This window comes from Colossoma macropomum, unplaced genomic scaffold, assembly GCF_904425465.1.
Source record: "Colossoma macropomum unplaced genomic scaffold, Colossoma_macropomum, whole genome shotgun sequence".
In the NCBI taxonomy this organism is placed as follows: Eukaryota; Metazoa; Chordata; class Actinopteri; order Characiformes; family Serrasalmidae; genus Colossoma; species Colossoma macropomum.
This window is the reverse complement of record NW_023494809.1, coordinates 410333-422065: the sequence shown is the minus strand read 5'-3', so window position 1 is coordinate 422065 and position 11733 is coordinate 410333. Positions and strand designations below refer to the sequence as shown.

General features: G+C 42.4%; 1 protein-coding gene across 2 annotated transcripts; it reads right to left on the bottom strand.

Moving 5' to 3' along the window:
• Nucleotides 1-636: 636 nt before the first annotated feature.
• On the bottom strand, nucleotides 637-10549 carry LOC118798992 (NLR family CARD domain-containing protein 3-like). 2 transcript variants are annotated; one of them, XM_036558655.1, is made up of 8 exons: nucleotides 10438-10549; nucleotides 7928-8269; nucleotides 6113-6196; nucleotides 5906-5953; nucleotides 2514-4335; nucleotides 2120-2206; nucleotides 1804-1971; nucleotides 637-1106 (listed from the first exon to the last, which is right to left on the bottom strand). In XM_036558655.1, the coding sequence occupies exons 2-8, from the start codon at nucleotides 8244-8246 to the stop codon at nucleotides 788-790; spliced, it is 2847 nt and encodes a 948-aa protein (XP_036414548.1). In that variant the 5' UTR covers nucleotides 8247-8269; nucleotides 10438-10549; the 3' UTR covers nucleotides 637-787. The 2 variants fall into 2 exon arrangements, with proteins under 2 accessions (XP_036414548.1, XP_036414549.1); XM_036558656.1 differs by having other exon boundaries at nucleotides 7928-8264; nucleotides 10438-10481.
• Between the last annotated feature and the right edge of the window lie 1184 nt (nucleotides 10550-11733).

Here is an 11733-nt window from a genome sequence, read left to right as displayed (position 1 = left end):
AACGAGGAACATTGAAGAGCCTCAGGAATCAAGTAAGTAAGTTACTCTTTATTAATCCCACAACGGGGAGGTTCACCTCCACATTTAACCTGTCTGTGCAGTGAAACACCACATACACACACTAAGGGGCAGTGAGCACACTTGCTCAGAGCGGTGGGCAGCCCTATCCACAGCGCCCGGAGCAAATAAAACTAACATCCAGAATTCATCATATGTCAAGGGTCATATCATATGTCAGTACATTCATTTCTATATATTTAAATCTTATAACAGAATTCAATGTATATGTTTATGTGTCTGCCCTGTGATGGATTGGTGACCTGTCCAGGGTGTTTCCTGCCTTGCACCTGATGAACGCTGGAAAGGCTCCAGCACCCCCCACCCAGAAGGATAAGCGACTCAGAAGATGGATGGATGGATAGAAATGAAAAAAACGTCTTAAAATACCTTTTAATAAATAGTTTGGGATATTTAAGTCCACACTGTATAAGTAATTATTGTCTATAAAATAACAAAAATGTTAAAAAAAATGTTATTCCAATAGAAAGTGATTCCAAACTTCTGAAATTATAGATAGATAGAAAGATAGATAGATGTAAAGTTTATAGATATGAAATCATGAAATTTATACAATAGTGCAATTGTACTCGTTTATTTCTGCTGCAGATACAAAAAATATACTATGTACAGGTTGACTAAATGTGCTCCATTCCTTTTCATTTTTTCCATGTAAAAGTTTTCCATGTAAATTGGTTTGATTGAAGTGTTAATTCAGTTTGAAGTTTCCTCATTTCGCTCTCAATGCTGACAGTTCACTGTTCTTCAGCAGCTGCAGGATTTTGGTCTCCAGTTCTTTGGCTTTGACTGCGTTCTCTCCGGTTCCCTCGCTGAACCACAGGCCCTTCAGGACAGACTGGAGAGCGTCTGCGTTCTTCACCGACTCCATCTGGTCATGGTCTGTCCGCATCTCCTCCACCCAGCCCAGGTAGGCCTCCAACAGCCCCAGGTCATCCACAAAGTGACCGATGATGCGGAGGTCCGGCCTGACCCGGCCCAGCTGCCTCAGCCGCTCCCAGCCAACGTCGCCAAGCTCGTTCCCCACAACGCTGCAGGAACACAAGATCACATCACACTACGCGACACTGTAACACACTACAGGAAGCGTAGGGGGCGACATGGATTCTATTGTTTCACTGCATTTTAAAAGACAGAATTTTGAATCAATGGCAGCAGCAAAGAGAAAGAAACCAGAGAAGGCAGAACAGTTATATTAGCCGATTAATCCCGTATTAGTAGATATAATAGTCTAAATGTTTTGGATATCTCTGCTGTCGGAAGAAAACCTCGTATCTCCATTTTTGTCATTTTTTTGTTTTTGACATAATTTGAAAAAGCCTGCTGCCCTTTACATTGTGTGTAAATTTCAGGATGAATGGACCAAAAGAAATGACCTACAATTACTGAGAAAAAAGTCTGGTTCCATTGACTTACATTAAAAATAAAGTATGTGTTTTCGTTCTCCTGTAAAGTTACCATTTTGGAGATGCGAGATTTTCTTCCCACAACAGCGATGTGAAATGTGAACTGCAGAAAGGAAGCTAGTATCTTGAATGGCCACAGTAAGTGTGTTTACTTTTCCATACTCATCAGACTCAACTAATCAGTTTTTTCTTTCAGTCTGAGACTAGAACCGGACGTGAGGAACGTATTCTTATACTATTAGAAAACTGCTGTTATGCTACCATCCAGGGTGCTGTTCTCTCTCTCCCTCTCTCTCTCGCTCTCTCTCTCTCTCTGTCTTACGTTAAACTCTTCAGCGCTGTGTTCTTGCTGAGGCACTGGACCAGGTTCTCCGTGCCCGACTCTGTGATGCCGGTGATGTCCAGATAAACCTCTTCCACAGTGTTGTTGTGTTCCAGGGCTTCCCACAACACCCGAGCACCCTCCGGACCCAGCTTATTCCCACACATGCTGGATTAGAACATAATAGGAACAATAAAGGCACCGGATGAGTGATCGATTGTGCTGTTATATACACAATATAGAGCCAATATACACACAAATGTAAGTGTTTCTGCTTGACTGGATTAATTATGGAACCCAACACAGGTGCACTTACAAGAGCTTTTTCACCTGACAGTCCTCCGACTTCAGAACAGCGGACTCCAAGATTGCAGCATCTGTCCCCAAGCAATTGTAGCGTATGCTGGAGGGAAAAACACAGAACATTACATCTCCACATTATTAAAAATCCCCACCTTGTACTTCCACTAACTGGCCACTTTATTAGAAAGACTTTCCACTCACTGGCCACTTTATTAAAAACACCTACCACTAACTGGCCACTTTATTAGAAACACCTTCCACTCACTGGCCACTTTATTAAAAACACCTAGGACTAACTGGCCACCTTATTAGAAACACGTCTTTTCAAGTTATCTGTGAAAACACGTGAGGGATGTGTTGAAGTAAAAGGAGTTATATTTTTCTGAGAATTCTCAAAATACACTCACTACAGTGACTCGCAGCGATGCAGGATTGGCCCGAGCCGGCTGAAGCCCTTGTTGCCGATGTTGGAGTAGCCAAGGTTGAGCTCCTTCAGGAGGTGTTTAGAGAACTGCAGTACGTAATGCACGGCAGCGCAGTCCACCACACTCAGCTTCATCTTAAACAGGTTCAGCTTCCTGATCTCTGGTGCTGCCCTGCTGGTGGTCTCCTGCAAGTGCAGCTCCATCAGGCAGTGGAGGAGGTTCAGAGTCATCTGATTGGGGAGATTCCGGCTTCTAAACTGGCTCTGAAACCAATCACCAAGCTGGGAGGGCAACCCCCCATCATCTCCCCCAAGACTGTTCACCGCCATCCCCTCTAGCAGCCTGGCGAGCCGAGCCCTCACCAGCCCGGAAAAGAAGCGAGTAAACATCTGCAGGTTCTCCACACGAGGACGTTCAAGATCATCTCCAGCAGGCAAAGGGTTGAGAGTGAGGGGAGGGCTTTCAGTCGGTGGTCGAAGTTCTCCAAAACACCAGTAATCAAGTCCTGTCAGGATTTCTGTGTAACTGGAGAAGCTGACCACACAGAATAAGGCAGCAAGGTACTCCTGGATCGTCAAGTGGAAGAAAGCAAACATTTCCACCTTCTCCTCCTTCACGGACACAAGAATCTGACTTAGGAAGGTGCTTCGGATACCTCGGGGATCAAGGCCAAATTTCTCCAGATCTTCCCTGTCAAACAGGATCCTGTTCTTCAGCAGGTTTTCATAAGCCATCCTTCCCAGGTTCATGAGCTGCTCTTTCACTAGAGCCAGAATCTGTGGCCGTGAGTTTGTCTCAGCTTTGTCCTTCAGTGCGTGATGCTTTATGGTGGTGTAGAGGTAACAGTAGTAAACCTCACTGACTGTTCTCGGGGGATTGAGGTCAAGGGACTCTTCATCACTCTTGTAGTCTGTGGCGAAGAACTCGGCCAGGGCAGAACATATGATGTAGCAGTAGAGGGGGATGAAGGACAAGGCAAACAGGTTGTCATGCCTTGCTATGTAGCTGAAGACCTTCTTGGCCACTAGAGGATCCTTGTAGAATTTCATTGTGTACTCTTCAACGTGCTTCTCTTGAAAGCCCAGGACCACGCAACAACGCCGGAAGAACCGCTTGGGTGCATCTATGGATGGTCTTGTAGTCAGGATGACCGAGCACTCCGGAAGAAGGTTTCCTCGAAGTAGGGCAACTAGCAGATCTGAGACAGGAATCTTTGATTCTACAGTTAAGACCTTGTCTTTACTATCCCAGTCCAGACGGTGTCTAAACTCATCCAGTCCATCCAGGATGAAGAGCAAAGATTCGGCCTGCTTGAACAGTTCTGGCAGAATGTCTTGCAGGTACAGGAATCGGGATGCTAGCAACTCATGCAAGCTTATAGGGCCGTCTATCAGACTGAGCTCGCGGAAACGAAGGTCAAACACACAGGAGAACTTCTGGAGGTTTTTTCCCAAAGCCCATTCATACAGAAGCCTCTGCATAGCCACACTTTTACCAATCCCAGCGATGCCCTTTACTTTTACCCGCTTTGGGGGGCATCCCGTTTGAGATTCAGGGCTGAGTAGGTCCCGGGGCTGGATCAGCCTGCAGGTCTGGTGTGGGTAGATTGGAGACCGACGGCTGGCAAATGTGAAATATTCGTGCTGGACATGCAATCCCTCTTCGTCATCTTCAGTGACAAACAGCTCGGTGTAGCGGATGTCAATGTGGGCGTGGGAGCTGGAGTCCTGACCTTCTCCCTCAGAATAACTCATGAGTCTCTCAGTCTGACGGAGAAGAGTGTTCTTGTGAGCATTTAGAGGGACTAGAGAAAAAGAGAAAAAAACAAATTATATACAGGACAACATAGTGATGTAACTGAAATATTTCTAGTGAGCATCTGGCCTTTGAATAAATGTTGAATTGTACATGACATACTTGATTTAACCCATGCTTTATTATGATTTAAATGAAAGCTGTCCAGATGTAGCTGTTAAAAAGATGACCGACAGTGTCACATTAAAGCTGTATTTTTCTGTCAAAAAGGTATAAAAATGATGTCTAAAATGATGTAATTTCCATCAGGAGTTCAGGGAATATTCTTTCAACGTATTCCCTCATCTGCCACATATGAAGCAACCTCAGGCAAAGGTCATGCTGAAAAATCCACGATTTCAGTATTAAAAATCATTTCAAAAAACACATTACACACATATGTACAATGACGTCTCGCACTACTGCTATGAACGAGAAGGAAATCTGCTTCTAATTGCATCATCTTGAAAAAGTAGACCCATTTCAAACAAGTACCTGATGAGTTTTATAAACAGATTTTGGTCAACTATGGATGTTTAGTAGGCTGCCAACGAACAGTTTTTACATCCATTGATGTCCCCGTCAGATTGGCTATTTGTAAACAGATTTTGGACTCGGTTACGAGCACCAGTGCAAAAAACAATAATGTTTTCAATAGGAAAATGCTTGGCTTGGCTCATTAACTTGATAGTGCAGCTCAACCATCTCACCAACTAAATAAGTTGGTGGATTTGGAGACCTCTCTGGTGGAAATGTGTTATTGCAAGGAAGTTTTGAATGGCATATTGGTATGGTTGGTTGTGTTGTGTACAGTTGTGCTGTATGGTCAGTTCTTGTTTTTAAAGTCACAGAGAAAAATATAAAAATGTTTGTATGTTATATTTAACAGCCACCAATGCTTGGATGAAAATATAAGTATAAATATGACAGCTGAATATGTTAAAAGTGATAAATATGACCAGAGGAGGGTTCTGCTTTTGAGTCTTGGTTCCTCTCAAGGTTTGGGGCTCGAACCTGGATTTTCTGTAAAGCTGCTTTGTGAAAACACCTGTTGTAAAAAGTGCTGTATAAATAAAATTTGTGCAGGCGGACAAACGGAGCAGCGTGTGAATAAAGGAACGAACGAGCGAACAGTGTTGGATAAACGAATGAAGAGGTGAGAGGCAGCTACAGACAGGTGGTCTAGCTTGCTAGCTTATAGCTATGCTGGGTTAGCTTTAGCTCGCTGAGTTTCTCTGACTCTGAAACTGTTCTGTGTGGGCGGGGCCAGAGACGCAGCCTTGTGATTGGTCAGGAGAAGGCTTACGGAAGCGTTACCCAAGATTAGGACCGCCCAGTTTACATCGAGTGAAGAGTGATGGTGGTGAAACACAGCGGCCATTTGTTGGTCAGTGGAACTTTATTCAAAGGGTGAACTTAGTACATGTTTACTGTTTACCTGCAAGAACAAGATTAACCTGATCAGAAAGAAAACTCAGATTTAGGTTCCCTGAGTCTTTAAATGTATAAAACAGCCTTAGTGAGTAAACACTTGATGACTTTGTCACTTAGAGGGAACACTTTACCTTTTAGAAACTCACCTTTCATACTGGCTGATTTCAGGTTCTGTCGAGGCTTCATACTGGCCACTGTTTGAATAAAAACACCAGAAAATTCATCATTTACAAAGAATATTTAACTTTACAGAGGAACTGACAGTCAATCTGCCGTCTTTTATGTTGTGGATATTGAAGAGCAGTTCAGCAGTTCAGCAGTTCAGCAGTTGATTTTGTTATTCAGTTTGTTACCTTCATCCTTCTGAGGTAAGGTGAACTCCTGAGATTTGCCCTTGGGAAACAACTTAGACAATAGACTTTTGGTCTTCTTTTTTCCTGCAACAATAAAGAAACAATCAAGCTGTAAACAGAGATTTGCCAACTCTGGCAGGCTTCAGCATAATCTTTGATGCTGTGTTTGATATTAATACATCTTAACTAATCAGGAAAATAATGTTTGCATTGAGCCGCTGCCAAACTCTCAGAGAATAAACTGATAAAAGATGAAAAGCTGTTGAGGGCTAAGGTTCCTTTCACAGCTCCCGAGAGATCAAACAAACACCGCGGTTGAAATTTCTTGGTTAATTATCAGCTAATAACTGATATGTCTTTGATAGAGTGCTGAAAAATCTAAATCCACTCCTCATTCTAAATGTACTCAATCACCCCAGACGTGTTTGGCGTCTGAAGTTCGATCCTTTAGTTTTAGCACTGGAGCTACGAGGCTAATGTAGCTAACAAGTAATGGAAGTTTATACCTCACCAGTTAGCATGGTGCTAACTGCATGGCTAAATCATCACACACTTGTTATCTAAAATGTAATGATGTGCGCGCAGTTAGCACACATTCCATTACATATGAACTATATTAGCCTTGTTGCTCTACTGCTAAAACTATAGAAGTAAACTTCAGACACCATTAAGTACAAGTTAGAGATTTTTCAGGAGATGTTTGTGAGGAGATTAGATGTCAAATAATCCACTTGTATGAGAAAGTCAAGTTAAAAAAACAGGGGTTTCCAAAACTGGAGTTCAAAAACTGATTAAAGCTACAGAGAAAATGTGTCTCCTAACAACCACCTGGAAGACCTGGTGGACCCCAAAACTGCCCCCATCAGATAAACAGCACTTAAAGCTTTCATCTCTGAGAGAGAGGAGAAAATCAAGCTGATCAGATCTGAAAACATCCACAGGTGTTTCTGTCCATCCTTCCACTGTGAGAAGACGACTCAGCGCTGTGGGTCTGAAAGGATGTGTAGCTGATCAAGAAGAACCTCACTGAGAAAAGGAGACGGACACATCAAACAAAGAAGCTGAATGATGGACTGACCACCCCAGAGTCCAGACCTCAACACCACTGAATGTGTTTGATCACTTCAGAAAATCATCAACCAGCTTCTAACACTGAACTTTGGAGGTGTGTCTGCAGATTCTTTGAGGAACTAAAAGTGAGTCTCCTGAAGAGAATGGAGGCTGGAATAAAGGGAGAGAGACTCACTGACTCACACAGCTGAGAGGAGAGTGAGCTGGTGAGGATTCTGTGTGATTTTCTGTCAAATGTGTGCACTTAATGGCTGTTTTGACTGGACATAAAATTAATGTTGAGTGGTTTCTGGCTTTTTCACAGTACCACTGTTAGATATGAAGGTTCTGTGCAGGCAGATTTTTCACTTATCAAGGTACAAACAATGTAAATGTTCCCTCGAAGGTACAACTTTGTACCTGTAAATAAGTTTCTCCAGGTGAAAAGTTCGTATTTGTACCTTTTCATAACCGAATGTTTTAAACAGATCAGTAAAATAAAAGCCTGGAGACGAGACGGGGTGTGTGGAGTCAGTACAGCTTAGAACATATCATTTCAGTGGATTATGGTTCAGTTATGTTCCCTGACTAAAGGTACTGAGATGGAGCCTTTGGGGGAACCACCCCAGTGATAAGAGGGGAACTGACCCAGAGACAGTTTAGTACCTTTGTTCTGAGTGTGTATATATTTGGGGTAAGGGGGAAAAATTGGTGTAAACTATCGTTTTATTGTGAGTCTTTAGCTGCAGTGTTGTGTTCCCTCACCTCCCGGTGGGTTGGGTAGTGGTTCTGGTGGTGTTTCGGTGCAGTGCTGGTTGATCCACTCCTGCAGCTGTGTGCAGTAATAACCCTGAACCTGCCGCAGCACCTGCAGGAACGCTCGGCTGCTCTGCTCGCTCGCGCACACCTGCTCCAGGACGTTGGCCACCTTGTTGGTGGGGGAGCGCTCCAGCACAGCCCGGTACTGTTCTGACGTCAGGACGCCGGCGTCCGCCAGCCAGCGCAGGAGGGGGGTGGGGTTTACACTCAGCCAGTCCAGCAGGACCTCCCGGTGGGAGTGCAGGAGCTCCTGGGCAGAAACCATGGCAACCTGCGGCTCCGCCTACTCTGTAGAGGAGGGGTTAATAAATCAATAATCAATTTTTGACCATGGCAATTGAAAAGCGATTGAGCTGCTTATTTTAATAACTGGTGTTGCTAGCTGGTTGGTAAAGTATCCCAAGTGGTCACTAGAATGTTGATAAGTTGTTGCTGTGGTACCCAAGGGTGGTTGCTAGGGTGTTGTTAGGTGGTAGCTATAGTATCCCAGGTGGTTGCTAGGGTGTCCCACATGATTAATAGAGAGTTGCTACTGTACTTGTATCATTGTGATATAAGTGGGGTGCACAGACTTTTCCCCACATAGTTCTGCTGCTCATCCATACGATGGGAAAAAATCATCATTTAACGATTGTTGGACAAAAACTAATTGTCCAGTTAAAACCCTTTACACAAGCACAGCGTTCCTGATCAGACCGATCATTCTGGAATAGAAATGGTGTCAACATCTCAAGAACTGCAGGACAAGTTAGCAGACAAACTTTGCAATTTCGCAGCCTAATTAATTCCCAGATGGTTGCTAAGGTGTTTCCAAGCAGTTACTATGGTATTTTAGGTGGTTGGTATGGTATACTAGGAGTTTCTAAGGTGCCACTAAGTGGCTGCTATGGTATCCCACATTGTTGCTAGGTGGTTGCTACGGTATCCCAGGTGGTTGCTAGGTTGTTGCTAGGTGGTTGATATGGTATCCCAGTCGGTTGCTAGTGTATTACTGAGTGGTTGCTATGGTATCCCAGGTGGTTGCTAGGGTGTTGCTAGGTGGTTTCTGTCCTTTCCCACATGGTTAATAAGGCATTACTAATGGATTTTCTATTTATTTGCTAACTTGAATGTATTGAGGAAAAAATATAAAATGTGTCACAACTTTTGTAAAAGCCATATTTTATGCTTAATGTTTTCTCCAATTATGCATTAAAATGTGCAGAAGTGAGTCTCTGTAGAGGACGTTTTAACTTATTTACACTTAGAAAATCAGCAACAACATGGAATTTGACCAGGGATGTTAAAACTGTATATACTGTATATTACTTGCAGCGGCAAAAAACTAATGTAGCTTTACAAGAGGAGGAACATTGCTCACATCATAATGAATAGTTAATAGGGGGGTGGGGATGTCTTTAATGGACCCCTCTATATCTCTGCTATCAAGGCTAACTAGATAAAGCACTTCAGCTATTAGCCTACAGTAGAGCATTAGCTTGGTTGAGAGTAGGGCTGTCACGATCATAAAATCTTTACTGACAATTAATTGACATGTAAGTAGTTGTGATTATCGATTTGTCTATTCTTGTTCACTTTTTGAAATAATTAAAATTCAAGCCTAAATTGGCCAAATTGGCTGACTAGCATTGTTACCCGCTAGCTGTGTTTACTGTAGCTACACTGACTGTACAGTGTAATCAGTACCGCACACACCCACACACGCCCACAGTTACACAGATTTATGTGTAGAGTTAAGCAGAGCCATTCATTCCTCACCAGAGTGGGAACATAAACACTCACTCTGCTAGCACTCATGCTAAAAACATTCAAATTAGCACAGAGCTAACAAATAAAGAAAGATTACTGCTGCGCTCACACGTAAATGAGAACGTTAGATTGCTTCTTTCGTTTGTTCGCGAGGCCTTATTGAGTTCAGTGCAGTCCAGTTGTTTGTTGTAGCGTAATGCGGCTGTTAAATCTTTAAAGTCGGTTTAAACTGATTGTGATCAGGCGAGTGTGTAGTAATTGTGACAGGCCTTGTTCAGACACTGCATAGCGAGTAATCAAGCGACCTACAATATAGTTTTTTATCCATTCACAGTAGTTTTTGTAGGTGTGGTCTAATCTGATTAGAAAAAGACTGGCCCAGTTGAACCTCCAGAGAAGAGTTATAGTTATTTGATTTGATAATAGATATTAAGATACTCCTTATAATAATGCAAAGCAGCGACAGAGCAGGAAAAACACCACCATGTGCAGGACAGAGGTTCATCGGAGCCAGGACTGGACGCCACTGACTAAAGCAGTTGAGTGAACAGACATGCAGAATCTAAATGAAAATGCATTGTTTCTGTTGGAAGCACTTTAAATTAAGGTATCTGAAATCAAAGCTGAATTTAAAGCCCCAAATATACATACACTCTTCTACTGTCCACTCACTTATAAGGCAAAGCTGGAGCTGGAAAAGTTCTTACCTTGACGTTTCTTTTACTTTACAGAGCTGTTTACACGTCTTAGCTTTCACTATCAGCTACTATCATCTCTTTCTCTCTCTCTCTCTCTCTCTCTCTCTCTCTGTGGAAAGTCCAAAGTCAAAGCGGTACAGGTGTGATTATATAAGCTAATTACTTTTATATGTCCTTGTTAAGGATCGTAATAATTAATTATTAGCTGACTGAAAAACATGTTGATCTGCTGTTCAGTAATTCAGCGTGTTTATACATGAACTTCACTGATTCTAAACGTTCTTCAGTTTATAACTCAAATACTGTGTATTTATTTCAGTGTTGAGTCTCGTCTGTTTTCACTCTCAGTAACATGGCCGCATTGTCAGCCGTGTGAAGCTCTTTAACAGCAGAAAAACATTAACACAATAAATCTGCCATTTACTGTGTTTCTTACTGATCTGTTTATAGGCCAAGTATCAGAGAAGTGTCTTGCTGTAAGCACTCCAGGCCACCAGGGGGCCCCGTACTTCATAAAACATATTCAACGTTGCACAAAAAGCTAGATGTGTTCATATTTTATCTTGAGTAATGAGGAAATCAGTTGGGTATTCATCTTTATTCTGCAACAAAAGTCATAATTCATATTACATTCATGTTACGTGACAATATTTCCCTGTATAAATAACATATGCACATTAGCTCTGTTCTGATTGGCTGTCCCGTATTGTGCCTTGTTCAAAAAAAAGCAGTCCAGGCTGAAACCCTCCACAGCTTCAGCGTGAGTGGGCGGGGCTAAACTGCTGTAGGCTGAAAAGGTGGGTATTTGTAAATGAGGATGTTTGTGACATCACAAAAACAGTAACCATTTTCCATATATGGGCTGTATAGACTGGCAGTGTTCGGCACTTTAATAATGTTTGCATACACTCTGTAAAAAGATGGTTCTTCAAGGGTTCTTTGGTAAAGACAATGGTTCTATATAGAATCATGAACACTCAAGGAACCATTTGCATGATTAAAGAGTTCTCTGCATGGTAAAATGGTTCTTCGGATTGATGGAGAATGTGTTGTATGTGGTTCTGTATAGCACCAAAAAGGTTCTGCTATTGGTTCAAGCTTGACATCATAAGAGTAGAAGAACCTTTTTTTCTAAAGGGTGCTATATAGTGCCAAAAAGGTTCTGCTATTGGTACAAGCTTAACTATAGAGCAAAATGTTTCTTCGCGTGGTGAAATGGTTCTTCAGATTGATCGTTCTACATAGAATCTTTTTTAAAAGGGTGCTATATAGTGCCACAAAGGTTCTTCTATTATTAGGATGTCA